We start from the raw sequence: 20,847 nt of genomic DNA on the forward strand, positions 1-20,847 counted from the left end.
AAAAAATGAGATCCAAATGAGGGAAAGGTAGTCTTACCTAGGGTGTCCTTGAGGTTCTTCACAATGGAGGTCTTCCTAGCACTGTTCTTCCTCTCCACATAGTTAGACGGCACAAAGCCCGTCCGATTGGTGGCATTGCGCACCCGCCACCAGGATTTGGAGTCATCCAGCAGCCACAGACGCTCGTTCTTCTTGATGTCCAGCTCCTGCTCCTGCTGGGCAATGTAGTCAAACTTGGCGACGACGATCACCTCTTCCGTCATCTTTGGGTAACTGTAGTGCTGGGATGGGGAGGGGCGCAGAAATGATGGCAAAACCAGTGAATACGGATACAGAACAGATAACATCTTTCACAAGTCACACCATTCTATAAGTGACAGACTAAATAAAAAACACTTCTAACCGATATTACACTTACTGGAAAAAACAGCATGCAATTATTTAGAATAAGATTACACCTGGCTAATTTTTGCCCATGTATACATAATCACTGACATCAGATACTAGAGGCAAAAATGCATTGCTTGGATGGATATGAATGCATTTGCACAATAAGAGCAGGAAAAAAATGGGAAATGAAAGTGTTGCATTAAAAGGATGTCAAATATGCTCTCCTGAATTTCAGCAAGCCAAGTCCTAAATGTTTAGGTTTTTGGCTATTAAATTCTCAGGTGCAAATATTTTGAAATGGCAAAACTGTTTATTCCAGGAATTTAAACCTGAATCAAAAGGCTCCCACTTGGAAGAAAAGAAATAATCCAGATACACACGCACACACACACATTTTCAGAACCGCTTGTCCCATACGGGGTCGCGGGGAACCGGAGCCTACCCGGCAACACAGGGCGTAAGGCCGGAGGGGGAGGGGACACACCCAGGACGGGACGCCAGTCCGCCACAAGGCACCCCAAGCGGGACTCGAACCCCAGACCCACCGGAGAGCAGGACCGTGGTCCAACCCACTGCGCCATCGCGCCCCCCTCAGATAAAGAAAGTGAAATTAAAAAAAAAAAAAATATCACCATTTCACACTTCAAACGAAGTATGCTGAATTGCACAATTTAAAGTACTACTACAACAAAGTCATTTGCACCACAAAAGCATATAACTGTTTTAGACCAGTTTAAATGTAGATGTACAGGTATTCTTAGCATTCAGGTTATTTCAACAATATTTCAGAGTTAAATGAAAAAAGCAGAACACACTGACACTGGCATTAGGATGAAGTCGGCCTGAGAACAAGAGCACGCGACAGAGGGGAACTCAGCTCTTAACCCATTTACCAGAAGTTCACTCCACACGCTACGCAGTACACGAAAGGGTAATGAGGGTTTCCAGGAAGGGATTCTTTCAGCCTCTAACTGACCTGCATTCAGTGTGAAGTCTCCTGCCTGAGCCTCCACTCAAACCCCACGAGGGTAAAAAGTAAAATATAATCCTTTAGAGCAAGCAAAATTTACAGATAAGAAAAATCAACCAGTGCAGCTTGCACCTACTGGTACACTGGTGCACACTGTGTGTGTCAGTTATTTTCCTGAATGTGTGTGTGAGCGGGTGCCCAAACTTTATCAGGGTAGGTTGTTACAGTAATGGAGTGAAACTCCTCTCCTGTTTACTATGTCCTCCACAAGATGCGTTCACCGCGTTCCGGTCTCCCAGGCTCAGCCATGATACACGTTTCAAAATTCGACCCAGAACTGAATGGATTCCTGCACCCGTTTGTCATATAAAATGGTTCATTCCTTCACTAAAAATCACTCTTTGTGCAGTTCAAATTAGTATTATTTCTCATGGGACTCAAAAAAAAAAAAAAAAACAGCTCCACAACATTACTTTAAATTAGCTGGAATACCAAAATGACTTTAACACATTACAATTAAATATATTTTATATTTGCCACAAAAATTTATAGCAGGTCCTTTAAAGTTATATTTTGACTTAATGTATTCATTATCATTAATGTCTATTACATGTTTGATATAAGAATACAATACCTGTTTAGCAGAATAAAATACCCGTTGTAAAATAACCATGTAACGGGAAAAGTGAAGTACTGAATAATGAGCCCACTGTAGGAAAAAGAGGCATATATTTTCTTTAGCTGAAGCAGGATTTTGCTATACAGGAGCTCGTTGAACGTACTAATGTGCAGGCTGAGCGTACTTAATCCGGCCAGCTGCCAGTGTAATGGGGAAAGAACCACACAATTCACGGTTGCCTTGCCAACACTTCCCTCTTCACCTAAACAAGAAAGCTCGTTCTGGGAACTTCTTTTGTCTGTCTTTAAAGCGAACAATTAAGAAGAAGTCCAATTAATTTCCATAACAGAGCACACTTGTAAACCAGTGCCCTTCCTTTGGCAGGCCTGCGAGTCTACAGGACTCTGCAACACAACATGCAAACACAAATACACACTACAATCAGAACAGGCATATACGGTACATCATTAATACACATAGCCCACTGCAAGATGCACTGTGACACAGAAATACCACGGGGTATTATTATTACATTGTGTAATGTACCACATGACATTACTACACCATACAAGCATACACCAACACTTGCGAACATGAATCTAAACCGTAGCATGGGAAAATGTTCCCTTTGTGATGCCCGCGCGTCAACGGTGTACCCATGCCGACTCCCTTTGTGAGCAGGACGCACCCTACCTCTCTACCTACTGAGTCAAGCACAAATGCAAACCTTCATAATCCTCACATGCTCATGTGCTCCCGGAACATAAGCTCAGATGCAAGAGTACAGTTACAGTGCACATCCAATACACGTCTTGTAAAACACTGCTGGATGGAGCTCGAAGTTAAGCACCCAAAAGGCTCAGCCTACAAAACTGGCATTGCACCTTTTATAAAGGGAGAATTCTGAATTCATTCTGGAAATATCCAGTGGACTATGATTATACAGGTGTGCTTGTAAAGGCCTATAGAAAATTTAAGCAGAAGATCATTTTTTATTATTATATAATCACTGGCTCAAAAGCAACAGAGAGCAACATCAATGTGATATGCTATATAAGGTCATCTTTGCAAGACTACACTGATGCGGAGTGAGGAGTTCCGTCACAGCTGACGGGTCTTCCCAAACTAGCAGATTATGATTTTTTTAAAAAAAAATCATACTTAGACATGATAGTAAGGCTATTCGGAAATTAAACCTAAGAAATTTTAATAAAAATATTTTGTTGCATGTCTTTAGAGTTGTATGCTTACAAATTACTTGAATTATTGAAATACAGTGGGTTCCCTAGTTACAAAACTTGAGCAACAAACTTTTGCCATTACAAACTGAGAAGCATTCAGTATTAGTTTTTTTCAAGAAGAGAACTAGCATACTGTACAAATTGCATGTCAAAGCATCATCTAATGCGCCGACAGATAGTGATCACAAACGGTAAGCGACAGCTTACATTTTTCAAGAGAGTTGAGAAGCAAACAACTGGCGAAGAAGCTGTAGACAATGCTTTGTCTTCTACACCTACCATATTAACCCATCAGTGAAATGCTCTCTCTCCATCATTCTAGACCTCCATGTAGTGCCTCTGGCTATGAGCTGATGTCTTCAAAAGTAAATAGCATACTACTTACCCTGTTTTTAAAATTTCTTGCAACATTTCTTATTCTTAAACTCTTATGAGGTATTAGTGAATGTCCTGTGATTTGTGGGGCAAAAAACAAATCTTACTTCCTGACTGTTGGTATTTACATTTATTCATCTGGCAGACACTTTTCTCTAAAACAACATACAATGCAGAGTAAACAAAAGGGAATTTCACAACTGACAGATACAGACAGAGACACGTCATTTTCAAAGTCACTTAGTCCACACATTTTTGCCAGTGCTCATTGCATGTGTAGCTGTATGCAGAATTGACGTCGAGCCCTTCACCCACTTCTGACTTACGAACTTTGGGTAACAGAACAACTGTGTCCCCATTAAGTCTAAGTAAGGAACCAAGTCCAGTTATTTTTTTAAACTACATTTAATTTTGCCCAATATCCTATCATGATCTTAAAGAGAGGGAAAAGAATAAACAAACACCACAACTCTTTCCGATGCCGCATTTCCAAAAAATAATTTTACGTCATGTATTGAGAGTAGCCTGATTGAAAGTGACTTTTTTTTTTCCCCTTCTTTAACAATTTCGGTTTCAGTTCATTTGTCAACCACCTATGGTTTTCTTAGGTTTATTCTTTCAAATTTTGGAAAATATAATATATTTTAAAAATAAAATTGTGATGCACTCGTCTGTCCCCGTTATTCACATATACAGACATCAGAGATCCAGTCATGCACTGATGAACTATATGATTTCATCTCAGGTGAGTGTTTATGCAAAAGGTTTACCTGTGCCACATCCAAGCTGTCAACTTCACCGTCTGATCTGGAAAACAAAAGCACAAGCACTATTGTCAATGAATTACCAAAGCACATTCAGAAAGGGTAAATTAGCATGATACTTTTTAAAGCACCAATTACAGGAGGGATACCGCAATACAAAGCTTTCTGAAAGTAACTGAATGGTTAAATTACACATAGGCTCGTCTCTAAAGAATAAACCAGGATATTATCCTCAGCACTATCAAAGACATCACCCGCTAGGTTACGTTCATGTGACCAAATAATCAGAAGAAAAGATGAACTCCATTGTTTCCAGTAACCGAATGTACCCCTCACCAATACACAGTTTACAGGCAAAACTGTCAAATAACAGACTTTTTTGTTATAAAAACATGAACAGGACAGGCTTCCTCCATGGTTGCGCCCAGTAATTGTCCACCATGATCAACAAACCCCAGTCAGGAAGCTCAAAGAGCTGCCAACCACAGCCCCAGACAGCTGGAATCCCGACTGGAATGGCAGAGAGGATGCCGCCTCCTGTCAACCTCTGACTGCCACAGTGGGAGGACACAAACAAAGGACTCCCGCTCTATTCACTAATGAAAGTCCCCCCCTTGTGATGCCCCTTCAAACACCATCAGTGATGTAACCTGGAGACACTAGGTGTTTCGGGTCTTTCAGCATCAGCCTACCCTACTCTACCCTATCCAGATACAGGAGGCGACCCAGGGTTGATCAGACCCTTGCCTGCGTCCAGGTAGCGCTACTTTGAACCTACAGCTCACCTCTCCTTATCCAGATCTCCTCTCCCCAGCCCCACTGCTGTCAGCGTGCGCCACTTCCTACCTGTCCTGAACTCAATGCCAGATCCTGCAACCTAAGATCACCGCATTCCCTGTACTGCAGCACTTCCCTTGCCCGTGTTACCCCAACCTCCTCTTCTAAACTCCTGAAAGGCATCTTTAGCTTGTAGCTCTACCTATAAAAGGTAATGCCACTCAAGGTTCGAGGCAGAGAGAGCCACCTAAGGGGACAGCGGCTTATCCTTCTCTCACGGGCCTCGAATGGTGTTTAGCTTAAATCCACAAACAGTACAGCAGCCACAAAAAGTTATAAGCACAGCATCCCTGCACAGGCAACAAGAACAAACACATCCAAAGGAGTGTGCAGGAGTGTGTCTCAGCATGCAGCGTATTACTGTGTGCATCAAGCAGCGCCTTGGAGCAGGAGACCAGCTTCACTGGGAAGCATCATGGACAACGCAGCTCTTCTGACCACCTCCCTAGGCACCGACGGCAACCTCTCGCCAAGTTAACGAACGCTAGGGGGCAGCGTTCAGAGTCACAGACTACGCGACGCGCCTGCTCGTTCTCCGTCATGCAGCTGAAGAGTCAGAATCTACAGCACCGACACACAGCTCCCACAATTCAATGCACTTACACAAAAGGACTAAAATGGGAAAGCAAGAGACCTCCTGTGGTTACTTTTGTTGCAGCAGTGTCTTTTTTTCCCCTTTTAGAAAAATTTATAAGTATCAGTTATGGTAATTTGAGTGGTGGAGAGCGAATGTGCGGCATATTTAGCACCGAAGTAGCCGTGCAGCTGCACCCTGAATGAGTACGGCAGGAGCTGAACCCTCAGCGGCAGGCGGTCACGGTGTCACCGCCACTCCGTCCTGCCGCTCACCCAGCTGCCCATCCATACAAACAAGTTGCATATCAACACAGCAGGCTCCCTGCCACTTGTCTACATCTGGGCTCCTCTAGGGGTACCACAACAAAGACGCGCAACTGCAAAAGGATCCCGGTCCATCGATCGGCACCACAACCTGCGCAGGCACCTCCAAAGCTCAACGCAGCAGCTAAATAAGGAGGCTTCTGAAAAGCCTATTCAAAAACACACAACAATGAACATAACAGGATGGAACACTCATCTTACAAAAGTGTCGTAAGAGAGGAGACGGTCAGGATATGTTAGATGAAAAAGACCATTCAGCAGCTCAATCAGGCCCACTTGTCCTTCTCTCAAGGCATACACAGGCACCTTTAAATCAAACCCATGTTCCTGTGCTCCAGCTGGTTTGGAGGCTCTTCTGGAACAAAGAGAGCAGCGTGCAGGCAACAGGAAGCCCCCGCGCTCTTCTCCGACATCATCTGTGCATGAAAGGGCTTCCTAACTCTCGTGTGAGGAAGGTGGTTCCGGCAAAACCAGAGACCAACACCTCTGCGCACACTGAACACCAGCACACAGGGGTTCCTTCTTTGTCACCTTGCGGTTGTGTGTTCATCGCTTCTTTTAGGCGTGAGAAGAGAGACGCCATGAGCGTGTGGGGTTCATACACGTGCGCTCTGCTCCGTAAGCATAGCTGGGAAATACAGGGCAAAATGAAGAACAACAACAAAATAAACAGATCTTGGGAAAACACCCCAGATCTGCAGAGAATGATTTGAAAGAGACCCAGCACCCACATGTGCTAAGGTCACAGCGAGCAGCAGTCCCCCTCTGAGCCCACTTTTCTGGGTGATACTTCAATACCAAGCCCAAGCTATCACTTCCTAGGGAAGTCAACCTATGTATAAACAGCGACATATAAACTCACCCCAGGATCCCCTACGCTACGGTTTACTCAACAAGGTGCATCATGGAGACCGGTTCTGCAAAACCACAACTGGTGCACGACGACAAACACCGCCACCCATGGGAGCATCATAATCCAGAAGATGCCTCCAAATCCTTCAGCGTTCTCATGTTAGTATTTCAGAAAGGACACCTTTCCACTGTGATCCAAAGGGAACGGAGTGAGACTCCTTCTGACTAGATGTTTAGGTTGTACAGAGAGACACAGCCCTGTGTGGAGTTGCCGCTGTACTCAGTCAGTGTTTTTCGGTTAAGGTGCACAACTGAAGCACTCAGACTTCCTGCATACTTTAACAGCAGGTGGTATCTGTATTCCTCGCAGTACACCAGCACATTTTCCAGGGTCACAGCCATCATCCTGGCTTTTGTGCGATGATGTGCACCTAAAAGGGGAGAATGTGAACACGGGATTCGCGTCAGGTTTCACCCTCTACTCAGCTCAACATACCTCACACCCCCCACTTCCACATCTCCTCCTCCTCACAACGTTCTCACACCTGTGCTCTCCGCACCATCTTCATTCTACACACAGTGCTCAAACATTTTACAAACCCTCATCTGTGCTGAAAGTAGCAGGAAGGAAGTGTAGGTTAAATAGCCAGCATGCTTTCACTAACCAGGCTGTCTTCTTCACAGCAACAATAGCGCAGTAAACCTTTCAAGCCCCTGGAAGGGATCTGATGATACAACACTGAACATGTTTTTCCTGTCCTGTTTCAGTAAAATGCCCAGATATTAAAAGATCTAGAAGAGCAGAATGAGAAGTGATGCATGTGGCTTTGGGTCTACATACCTCCAGAAAAACTATAATAAGGTGATCAGATAGAGCAGACCTTTGAGGCAGGTTTCTGACCACAGAACAAGTGTCGCTCTTTCCTTCTCAGTGCAAACAGCTGGTGGCCACCAAGCAGCAGAGCTGCAATCACAGGCTCTACGGCACTTCATCACAGAGATACACACTATATAGCCACCACCAGCCTTGCAATGTTCAGCCCAGGCCCCACTCAGCTCTTTCTACACAGTAATCTGTGCTCACAGAAAAGCAAACAACCAGCTAGCTAGAGGAAGCAAGCATTTAAACAGAAGACACATGCACACACACCAGTGTTACCCAGCTCTTACATGCCATGTGGCAGCATCGCCACAGCTGCAGGCGGGTGGTCCTGTATCACCAAAGCCTCGCCGACCCAGGAGTCGCAAATGGGACAGGAAGACCAGCACCTCGAGCTGCAGGGCACGTGTGAGTTCAGTGTCACTTTCACACACGCCGGTGCACGATGAATCACTGGAGAGGGGGATGAGGTGGTTTCCTTCACCAGAACAATGCACGCCCAGCCCAGCGTCATAGGACTGATGCACAACAGTTATGAAACTGCATTCTGCATCATGCGTCGGGGTGAGGCAAGGCAGATCGGTTTAACAAAGAAAAAAAAAAAAAAAAAAATCCCTTTCACCACATCCTGCTCTGCTTCTCTCAGGGTACCATTTCACGACTCTCCAAACTTGTCAGATGCCTCCTCCTCCTGCTGCCTTGTTTGGGGAAGGCTGGGAGTGCAGTAGAGAAATAGGTTAAGAAAACTTCCTACATTTCATTCACGGAGCTGTGACTAACGAACAATTCTACAAGGCCATACAGATTACTGGTACGCCACCGTGTCGGTAGACGCGTAATCCATCAACAGCGAACTAACCTTCAAAGAGGATGAATCAAACCCACCCCATCTTTATTACTACACTATCTATGGCACTTTCATCCAAAGCTACTAATAGATCTGTTACTCATTTAAATAAGACATTAGCACAAAGCGATTTGACTTTAAGCAATTTAAGTGTTATTTTCATTTATTTATTAAAAAATGAGACGATCACAGCCCACCCTGGGACTTAAACCTACAACCTTCTGGATAAGTACAGTTTTTCTATTGCTCTATAGATAGACACACACACACACACACACACACACACACACACACACACACACACACACACACACACACTGTGTACGTGAGTGAGAGAGAGACAAAAAGGTGAAACAGTGAACCAGCAACCTTCTAGTAACCCTGCTTCTCAGCTACTACCCGGTGATGCTGAGGTGGGCATTCAGCTCTCACCACTGCACCTCTTTTCCGAACCTCTCAACAGAAAAACGAGACGGACAGACACATGGACTGAAGAAACGATGCCCATTGTGGTTTTTGCCCGTTTGCCTGTCTCCTCCTTGCACAGGATACTGTTACCACTGTGAATGATCAAGGATAAACACCTTCACAGAAGACACATTACCAGGTCTGCCCCCATTAAAAGTATCTGCTTCCATGACAGCCCACATGGCTCATTTAATTGTTCATGTGAAAAACATGCACACTTGCAGGAAAATATTGGCTCACGGAGAACAGGGAATATACAGTGTCGGGCTAGAAAATACCTTGGTGCAAATTGCTGAAACAGACCAATTTTAAAGTGAAGTGTCCCTAATTTGGTGCGTTTGTTGTATATATGTAAATAAATACACTTGATCTTCATGCTACCAAACTGTCAAGTCACAAATTTGTCCAGTTTGTTTATTTTTATTATTATTTTCTTCTTTGATCTAATAGAACCTGCATTTACACACCGAGCAGCAAAGAAGAGTGTAAGATCACAGAGTTTACAGCTCATGAGTTTCAATGATGAGTAATACAATGAAGAATGTTCCACATGTTCAGGCAACAAATCAATCAACATGCAGAGCTTACAGGAGTCCATGGAGACTGGATCTTTCATTTCACTCATTTTAAATTTGTTTTAATGGAGCTTAGACTTAATAGACTGAAATAAAGTCTATTAATGTATTTTTACCTGCTGTCCCACACCTGAAACTTCCGCAGAACTTAACTCTTAAATAAACCGAGGAACGTTTGTATAATCAAATAAAAATTACAAACAAAACGGACTTCCGATCCCCGCTGCGTATAAGCCGAGGAGCCAGCATACATGCAAACACAGAAAACTGTCGCCTGACTTCGTTATTTCAAACCTCTGGGGGCAAAAACCCATTTCACACCGGGGGGTTAAGTTTCAAAAGTTTCCAAAACATTCACTGAAGGGAAACCCAAGATGATCTTTTTCATTGTAGAAGGTCAAACACAAACTAAATCACATGAGAACACAAATCCCCATCTCCTAATTAATGGCCCGGCCCATGCAACTTCCACGGCCCCTAACTGAAACTGTGCGAACGCCAACCGTAGCTTCCCTGGGGTGGAATTTCAACTGCTCACACGAGGACGGACCACACAACCCCGCAGAGCAAGAGCCACTCGGGGTCATGGGAGAAATCCACATCCGGCTAACGCACAATGAGCAGATGTGAAGGAGAAGAATGGCACACTTAGGCCACACAGCCAACATTTATCTACACGAGCGCTGAACTTTGGGAGACAGACAAGTCCAGGCAGGCATGTGCTTTTAAAACCGGGACCTAAAACGCTTATGTCATCCTAACGAAAGCCAGAATGTGTCTGCTCAAATCAGACTTCAAACGGAGCCTAACCATTTCTGAGCACAGAGCATGCAATGTACAACAACATGCAAATACAACCAAAATACAACTGTGACATCCCAAAGCCAGCGCTTGGCAGAATTCCCCAATGCTATCTCCTCGATGGCACCAACAAGCCTACGTTAACTTAACCTGTGCAAAAGCCTGTGATCACACCCCACCCGGGACACTTAGTTTTCCCACATTTCACAAAGCCTTAAATAGACAACCATCTGGATGACAGTGCTAGGGGAAGGCCAGGGAGCTGCTCTCTCACAGAGATTTGGAGAACATGACCTCGTGCCTGCCGGACTCTCTGTGCTCCAAGACTGCCGCTGTCTCCCATTCTGTTGTCATTGTCATCACGGTTGCAACAAAACCCTGACAGCTCAGGAAGCCAGTGGAGGGAAACGGCTTCAGAATCAGACCTGTGAATAGGGGCTGTCAGATGCAAACTCTAATCGGATGTATTTTATGTAATGCAAGTTCTCACATTAACATATGACACACCATAAACTCAAAATGGTACAGCTCCACAGTACAATGAAATAGGATGAACAGAAAACATACAAAGGACAAACACAGGTAAGAACAAACATGCAATTTCTACGTGACAGACAATAGAGCCGTATCACCAAAGACCAGAGCGTGGGTCATTACGCCACCACAGGCAAATTTTTTTTTTTTTTTTAGTACAAGTGAGGTCAAGCCCTCTGAATGTGTATTAGTTCCTGCCACAAGGATAAATTCATCACTAGTTATAAAAGGTATTTTGGTTTGTTCAACAGAAAAGCATAGTCTCAAAGACCACAGTGAAGTGCCTCCCAGACAATGCTTTAGTAGAACATAAATATTATGACAGCATGAAGAGACAATTATACGATGGATGAAAAGCTAATGGTGACAGTCATACTTTAATCAAGACTCTTTTCCACATTGTCCACTGTACGAAGCCTCATGGTGATGCAGTACTACCTGTATAATATTTAGATGCAGGAAGAAATACTGTAGGAAAACGCTGTTATGAAAAAGGGTTGTGTGTTCTAGGTTTTCACCAGAATCTCCATTAGAAAAGCTATCCATTTCCACAAACATCAGCACAATTTGAATACCAACCTCTGCCATGGCACCGGTGTATCTATCAACTGTGCAGATCATCACACAAAGACTACTTGTGATGCACTTCCTCTCCAGGTGTCTCATTGTTCTCCTAATAGTGTGTCAGGTTCAATATCACATTATCATGAACCACGTATACCAAGTCATGTTGAATCATTTCTCAAACTCCACCTATATCAAGACTTCATATGACGGCGGAAAAAAAAAAAAAAGAAAAAAGCAAAGTTCAGTATCACTTGGTTAATCAGGTTTCACCTCCTACCAAACCCCAACACTAGTACAACAGAAAGAGCTACTGATGTAGAGCCCCAAAGCATGTTGCCTCATGCCATAGTATAACACTGGTTATGTATAGAACTAGAACCATTGCAGCTTTGAACCCTCCCCTTCACATGGGTTCCTCTTCATAATGCTCCGTTGCCTTTGGAGAAGAACTAGTAGTCGAAGGACAGGTGCCTCCTTCCTGCCTCTCACTGCCTCCTTCCGAAAGATCCTACTGAATTAGAGAACTCCGGGGGTCTAAACCTCAGCTTTTCAGTCAAAAATATCCAAACTGGTAACTGCTCCTCAAAAACACAGAAACAGAGAGACAAACAGAGCACCAAAAGACACTAAAACCATACAGTACAATGAACTCCAAGAGGTGAAAAAGTGTTGTCACAGCTGTGGCTGTTTACTCAAATGTCACTTGCTGCCATTCCTTCATTATAAACTGTACTTCGATATTTTTCTTTTTTTTTTTTTTGCATCAGTGAAATCACAACATTGCTTGTACATAATTTTATTTGGGAAGTACATAATTGATGCTTCAGACATTCAACATAGAGAACAAACAGCTACACATTCTGATGAAACTTCAATATATAAACAATAGACAAATGGCACCAACAGTACAGTACAATTGCCTACAGGGATGCACATGAGCATGTTGACATAAGCTTATGGGCAAAATAACAGCAAGATTAAGCAAACAGGTACTTGTGGCTGGAGATGCATTAATAAACACGTCACTCTTGACAGTCTTTGGCAGACAATCCCTTTATACCGACAGGATGCACCCGGGGACCCCCCCCAATACCAAATAAATAACTAAGTTACTACAAACCAAACATATGAACAAGTGCTGCAACTTTCAAGAGCAAAAAACTGGGGGAGAAGCAGTACATTCCAATAACATCCTGTCACATGAAAACAAACAAAAATAACAGCTTAAGAGACTTCCAGAGTGCTTTAGCTGATCATTAAAATCCCAGGAGTCCAGGACCGCTTACCCCTGGAGGAGTTATTTGTCAGGAACAACTCAAACTGGCTTCATTGATGTAGTGCATTTTTATTATTTCTACTAAATTTCTATTCATTTCTATAGACCACTTATGTCAGCAGGATGACACAAGATCAAACTGAACCAGGGATTTATCCTGTTGGACTAGAAACTATAAACTAGTTTATGGTGCCAGAAACATGCAATGCATGAGTTTTAAGTGACACTGCCATTCATTTATTTATTTAGCTGATGCTTTTGCATTTATTCGTTTAGCTGACGCTCTTCTCCAAAGCAACTTACAATGTTAAGCTACTTAAAATTATTTACCTATTCATACAGCTGGGTAGTTTTACCAGAGCCAGTTGAGGGTAAGGACCTTGTTCAATGGTACTACAGCTGGAGGTGGGATTTGAACCTGCAACCTTTGGGCCCAAAGCCAGCAGCTCTAACCATTTTGCTACCTGCTTTGCCAATCTAATAGGTTATAATGAAGAGACTGATCACCCCCAACAAATGACTGAAGACAGAACAGTAGAAAATATCCCTTGTAAGGTAACTGAACTCTTCATTCACTATTTTTAAACAATTCTCTGAAATTCACCAAATGCCAAAATTAAACAATCCCTGAAATTGGCTCAATTTTACTTTTTTTTTTTTTCTTTTCCCCCCAAAGAAAATACTTCAGTAACATATCCAACAACTGGAAGAAGGCTGCACATGACCCCCAGTCATCCTCGGTTGTTAGCCGAATCCCACATATGAACCTTACAGCGTGTCAAAGGTGTCATTTATACTTACATTTCTGATAACATGATCAAGAGGCTGAAGGTTCTAAGACCATGAAAAAACTAAATTGTCAGCCAGCTGTCAGTGTGGAAGGGATTTCCAAGTCTACTCAGCTGGTACAATTTGCAGTTGAAATCCAGAACCCAAAATCTCTCGAAATATAATAATTTCTCATCCACAGTTCAGATGTGATCAGAACAGATTCTTTTGGTCATAACGGAACATTCGTGTCTCAATAAAGCGGACAGGTTTCGAGTAAGTCTCAGCAAAGAGGATTACACATCAAGGCATTCTTAAAAAAAAAAAAAAAAAAAAAGAAAAAAAAAGTCTCACAACCCATACTGTATGGCTGAAACCACAAGCATTGAAGTTTGTGGAACAAAGCAAACATTTCGACACAAAAGAGGCAATACCCTCAGAAAAAGGAGAAGCTGACTGCACTGCGAGGCCAACGAGTTTCACCCAGCAAGCGTAATCCGAAAAATTGGCGGGGGGGGAGGATTTCAGGACTTTCCCTAAGTACTGAGTCAAGGTTTTAGCTGCGGTTGCTGATTCAGCAGGACATTTGTAACAACATTAAAGGTAATGCCACATAATGTCACTGCTCACCCACCGGTAACTAGTCTTCCTTTGCACCTGGGGGCAGCAGCTGGGGTAGTGGTTAGAGCTGCTTCTGAACTCAGAGGTTGCTGGATCAAATCCACACCTTGCTGTAATACCCAAGAACAAGTTACTCAGCCTGAACTACACCAGTCAAAAAAAAAAAAAGGGGGAGGGGGGGAGAAAAAAAAAAATTTTTTTTACCCACCTGTATAAATGGGAACGTAACTTAACAGGGCAAGCTGAAAGCGTGAGTTAAATCAATACGATGAGCAGCTGTTTAAGCACAGACACTTTTTAGCACATTAGTTTTTCCCAGCCTCCTTTGACCAACGCGAGGAACCCGGCGCCGGGTTGTGGGTCACGGGAGCAATCGGCCCTCATTCCAGCAGGTGGAGCCACACGCACTCAGCCCAGGCAGCCAATGAGCATGCGACGCATCACACGAGGGCAGCAGGTGATGTCATGGTCAACGGAGCAAGAGCCGCGACTTAAAGGTTGCCCTCGAGGGAGGTACTTAACCTGACCGACCCCAGCAAAACAACCCCCGCTATCAATGAGTAAAGCGTAGAAGGAAATCTCCGAGGACGGAGACGTCTGCTAAGCAAGCAATCACTTAAATATTACTTACTACCAGCGCCACATTATGATAAATACTGCATGTGCAGCCTTCTCTAGGGGATTTTACTTGTGATTTTTCCACCCTCGCCTGGAAACAATCCAAACACAGTTGAGCAAAACCATTAAGAACTGCCTTCTGAAGCTGACCAACGATTCAAATATGGAGCTGAGGGAGGATGATGATCATGTGATTAAAAGACTGATATGAACAACGGAGAAAATTTAGATTACCATCTTTCTGTCGTGAAGGAAAATCCAATAGACACACTAATTCGAGCACTATTATTACAGGTTATGGGTGATATGAATCACTTTAAACTGTGTGAGATGACTCATGTAGAGACCGTCAGAATCAGCTCATTTGTAGCCATTTGTTTAGCAGAGTCACTTGTGCATTTCTAATTGACTTACAAACAGAAACTAACAACAACCAAAGCGACAGATTCTCCTGGTCTTTACACGGTGTTCACTCGTCTGACTGTACAATAGATGGCTCGCGGGGGGGGGAAATAATCAAATTATAATCCAGGCCATTTCCATCCCACTTGTTCCTGTGAGCCCACCCAGAGACACTATCAGCATACTAAATGAGCCCCCATCTGCATCCATTTCATATGAGGATCTCTAATGAACGCGGGACGGCTCAGTCCGAAACAGTCTGGTGCCATACTCGTACAGCGGACAACAGTAAAATGTTTGCCGACAAGTGAAAACGGTGAACAACACAAAGCTGGATCCAGGGTCGATCTGGATTTTTTTCCCCCCCTCTTTTTTTCTTACAACCAGTCCTAACAAAAATCATCTTATTGCGTTTCACTTTATTCAGTCTTGTGAAATAGCAGATTTAAAAAATAATTAATACTAAATTCTTGAGTATAGAATTGCTGGAAACTTACACCGTATTTCCAGCCTACCACAAAACCCAAACGCACCTACAGAAGATTTTTCAAATCAATTTCTAAGGTTGGTTCGACAGATTGATCAATTTGTATTTGACCCAATAATCACAACTTTAGCATATTCCCCATTAAACGGAGCAATGTCATCGTTCTTTTTAGACCAAGTGTTACAAAATATATGTTTCATTCAGCATACATGGCTGCACTAAAACCCCATCTCCAACCTAGGAACTACAAGGTGGATTCCCAAGCCGACCCAACAACACCTGCTGGGATATTCTGGGTTTGGGCCAGGTCACGTATTACTCAGCAGTGGGTCTGAATATGAAGAACAATGTGCTATTACAGTGATCTCTATGCAAAAGAGTCAACGTGCCAATATCACACTATATACGAAGACGCAGAACTAGAACAGCTTCATTAAATCTGAAACCCAAATTGAAAGTCAAATGTCGCTCAAGAGAGCTAGTATCGAACACAACAGCAGAGGCCATGGCACAGGGCTGGCGCCGGCACTGCCAGGGAACAAGGGGCCTCTGCCAGCGCCCGACTTGGAGCTGGGAGGGGCAATTTCCACACTCTAGCTTCTCTGTTGAAGCAAGCCAAGTTTTTTTTTTTTTAACCCCCTAAGGAAATAACTTTATGTAAACAGCTGCCCCAACCTTCTTTAAATCCCTCGATAGTCAGCCCCACAAGTCAGAGACCCAGCCCTCCCTGCACCAATCTCACATCCTGAAATTTTAATCAGGGCTTATGATGCCATGAAACACTGCAGTACCAGTTCCATTCCTTTCTGGTCCATTACCCTCTGCTTTACCACTCTCACATACTCACACACACACAGCACAAGTGAATGCAGAGGAAGGACACCATTACAGAGCCCAAAGTAATAAAAACTACAGACAGCACCGAATGCTTCCACTCTCAGAGTCTGTCGGAGACTGCTGCAGGTGTGTGGTCTAATCCCCAGACACTGGAAATTGACTGCAGCTATGTGGTCTAATCTCCAGATATTGGAAAATTAGTGCAGGTATGTGGTCTAATCCCCAGATATTTAGAAAATCCACAAAAGCAGGCTGTCGTTCAGCCCCTGATAGAGAGTATCTCGCCAATGCTATCAGCTCAGCCTCATGGAAGTGTCACACTGATATTGGTGCTGTCGGGGAAAGAGGAGGCATGAAAAGTGCCGCGAGTCTCTCTGCGGTTCTCTGTTGGATCATCCGGTCACCTGAGGTCAGAGAGGTCACCAACTGGCCCCTTACAATTATGACAGGATCTCTTCACATAATACAGTCAGAGAAACAAAATGCTTTACACTTACAGCAGATGTTTATACGGTGAATGTCCGACAAGAGAAAGACAAAATGTGGCACTTCCTCGCGTTTACATTTATTTACTCACATAGTCCCGCATCATCACTAATGCAACCTAACATGACCCTGATCTTGGACTTCCTAAAATATAAACTCTGGACCTCCTCACTTCTCCAACATGAAGCTCAAGACCCATAATGCTGCTTTGACATGAGACCCCAAGAAAACAAGGCCCCTCCCCAACACTATTTCCATGGTAATTTGACAGGGGTGGCAGTTCTGCAGGAGGCAGACTGACTGATCACAGGGCATCCAGAAGAGCATCTGACCAAGACAGGAATCTGAATTCCAACCACAACCGGAAAATACGGAGCCTGGTTCTCAAAATGTATCTTTAGAGCATCCCTATACCTCTCCTATATTTATATGCACGGTGTCCTGAGGCTGCAGCCATAATTAAGGCCAAAAATAACACGGTGCACTCGCAGTCTCTAATGACACCCTGAACTTGACTGCAGGCTACGGTGGAGTGTGCGTACAGGACAACGTAGAGCGCTCACAAACATTACAATAGCATGCACTTCAAAGGCCTTGGAACTTTGTGCTGGAAGGGGTCAGAACACAATCCCTTAGAGCAGGAATCCATTGTTAAGGTGAGTTTGTCTCACAAGCAAGTAGCGGTCACTATCTAATGGCTTAGAAACCAGGATGAGGGGGAACTTCTCCAAGAAAATGAGGTAAAGAGAGACAGTGCCGCTACGGTTCAGCAAACCACCCAGGTAGCAATGGCTCTATAATCTTTAACGGAGAGCTACGAGGAGCAGAGGTGGGTGGGGCAAGAAACAGAACAGTCATTAACAACACCCCTTTTTTTTGCAATTCCAAAAACAACTTGGTGAGCAAAGTCTGATGGTGTATACTCCACAGCCTACCACACATAGTCCTGAAATACAGAAGTAAATGCTGTTAGCTTCTATTTAACCCTTCCGTTTCTTCCATACCCACCCCGAGCGCTTCCTTGGGAGTACGAAAACAAAAAATGGCAGGGAAAGGGGTTCAACATGCCGAAAAGGTCACAGTCTTACTCCCACAGGCTGTACATGCTCATTCCACAAAAGAGCAGCACACTAAAGGCATTAGTGACAGCAATAGCTGTCGACATGCTTGGATTTCAAATTAACTTCTTGTGTTTTCCATAATTCCACTAAATATTTACAGTAAACTGATTTGGTTCAGGGGGTGCGGTGGCGCAGTGGGTTGGACCGCAGTCCTGCTGTCCGGTGGGTCTGGGGTTCGAGTCCCACTGGGGGTGCCTTGCGGCGGACTGGCGTCCCGTCCTGGGTGTGTCCCCTTCCCCCTCTGGCCTTACGCCCTGTGTTGCCGGGTAGGCTCCGGTTCCCCGTGACCCCGTAAGGGACAAGCGGTTCTGAGAATGTGTGTGTGTGTGTGTGTGTGTGTGTGTGTGTGTGTGTGTGTGTGTGTGTGTGTGTGATTTGGTTCACAGTGCAGCAGTTACCAATGGTTTCTAATGACTCCTGGGCTGTGGGTCTGGCATTTAGTTTCGCATCTGGTTCAGTCCGAGTCGAGAAACAGTAGGTGATGCAGCGGTTATAGCTGCTGCCTCTGGCTTTGGAGGCTACAGGTTCAAATTCCATCCACTGGTATAATACCCAGAAGCAAGACACTTACCCTAAATTTCTTCACCTGTATCAATGGGTAAATAATTGGAAGTGGCTTCACATTGTAAGCTCCTTTGGATAAAAGGATCAGCTAAAGGAAAAAATGTAAATGAGTTTGCGTGGGATTCCTCAAGGTGTTCTAGTTTGCTCCCACAGTCTAAAGACACATGTCTCTATAGTTGGCCGTTGACTCTAAATAGCCCACAGCATGTCTATGTGTGGCTACCCTGTTTTGTACTGGTGTCCTGCTCAGGGTGTACCTTACTTATGCTAGTGTCCTATGCGCCTGGAATACCCTCTGAACCACCATGACCCTGGATTAGGAAAAAAAAGTTAGATAGCAACTGAGCGAGAGGGGCTCGGTCGATAGCAAAGAAACCCTTGACCAGCACACTACGAAATGAGATTTAAAGATTAGATTTATTTTTGCTGCCACTTACAATAAAGAGAAATGTTATTCAATAGAAGCTTTAGCCTTTTGTTCCTAATTATATATATTTTGTGATATAACCAATAAAAATGTCATTTGTGTTATGAACACAATGCGAAAGAGGTATTTTGGACTTCAATGACAACCAGACCCTATGATAGTTTGCCTTCCCAACACTGAGTACCAGGCAATGCCACCCTGCAAGTTAGGGACCTGTGCACACAATGGGTAACACACGTTACTGATGGGAATATTAGCACTAAGCCTTCCTGAAAGGACTGCTTGAGAAGTACTATGGTGTGAAGATAATGCAGCAGATATGTAAACAGTAGACTGTGACCCTGAGCTCATGAACCCCATCCACACCTCCATATCGGTCCCCATTCATATCTCCATCCTCATCTCTTCCCCCATTCTTATGCCAAAATCCATCTCCAAACATGAGCTCTTCTAATCTCCATCCCCATACGCATGTATGCCTCCATCGGCTTTTAAGCATTTTCCCCGAATATTATCTCCACCCTCATCCCCACCTTTTGTCATTTTCATTCCCATTTACATACCTATTCACATTAAATTAATCTCTATCTCCCATCTCCATCCCTCTTTTCTAACCTCCATATTCATGTAACTACACATCAACATTCTGATCACCAATCTCATCTCCATAACCATCTCCACACCCTATCCTTTCTGATCTTCATCCCCATTTAAATCATGCCTATCCACATTCTCCTCTCCTCTCCATTCACATCTCCAGTCCATGATTCTTCATCCCCATCTTTTTCTCACAGCCACCTCCATTCTTCTCTGCATCTCCAACCCCATCTCCTTCTGTTCTGGTCACATAAGCGGACCCAGCACAGGGAAATTACATGAGTAATAAGACTTCCCCCCGCCCCCCAACCCAAGCACAATGAATGTGTACCAGGTGGAGAAGCAGAAGAGCCTCAACCCGCCGGCATCACCACACGGCTACCACATAGTACCAGTGATGAGTAAAAAGCCCGTTCACAGGACTTACTCTCCAAATGACCAAAGACAGAAAATATACCACGAGGCGAAAAAGACACTGAGGGAGAATCATCAAGAATAACTGAGAACAGGAATAATAAACACTGAACTGAAATATTTCAACGTTGCGTTGGGTTGGTTGCGCTCCTCTTGTGTTTCGAATCACGGTTGGTGCCAAATTAAAAGCGCAGAAATTCTGCAGTCAGATTAAAATGAACAAGGATTATCCTACCTGCTTTTCTGTGTTCAGAAGCCGCCGTTATTTATACAGTTAAATAGGGTAAACATTGATGAGTGCAGCGAACAAACCAAGGTGTGTGAGAAGTCCCACTCAGGCGGTTCGCCGCGCTGCGGTCATATTCCTCCCAACACGGAGCGCTCCGCTCAACCTAACTTGACCTACGGCCCCGTCCTATGGCGCCGTCCATTGGCTACACCAAGGCAATTATTCCTTTCTGATTGCGCTAAACCTCTGTCTGTCACACCCACCGCCGCACGCGCTGTGGCAACAGGGTTAGTGTGCGCCAGGGACTTGGAGAACGTAAGCGTGAGAAGAACAGATCTGCCATGGCTTCTCATGGCCTGATAACGCAGAAAGGTGTCTTT

The 20,847-nt window shown here is 44.1% G+C and overlaps 1 protein-coding gene across 2 annotated transcripts in view; it reads right to left on the reverse strand.

Moving 5' to 3' along the window:
- The window catches only part of nck1a (NCK adaptor protein 1a), a 38,313-nt gene extending 17,699 nt beyond the window's left edge, over positions 1-20,614 (reverse strand). Inside the window, exons 1-3 of one of the 2 annotated variants that reach the window (XM_029250376.1) lie at positions 20,474-20,614; positions 4,366-4,402; positions 38-281 (exon numbers count right to left, since the gene is read on the reverse strand). In XM_029250376.1, coding sequence (XP_029106209.1) covers positions 38-263 — 226 coding nt within the window. In that variant the 5' untranslated portion in view covers positions 264-281; positions 4,366-4,402; positions 20,474-20,614. Of the gene's footprint in view, positions 1-37; positions 282-4,365; positions 4,403-8,118; positions 8,248-20,473 lie in introns of those variants that run through there. The other variant, XM_018753656.2, reaches the window with a different exon arrangement.
- Positions 20,615-20,847: the final 233 nt, after the last annotated feature.

The sequence above is a fragment of the Scleropages formosus genome, chromosome 3 (assembly GCF_900964775.1).
Source record: "Scleropages formosus chromosome 3, fSclFor1.1, whole genome shotgun sequence".
Classification (NCBI taxonomy): Eukaryota; Metazoa; Chordata; class Actinopteri; order Osteoglossiformes; family Osteoglossidae; genus Scleropages; species Scleropages formosus.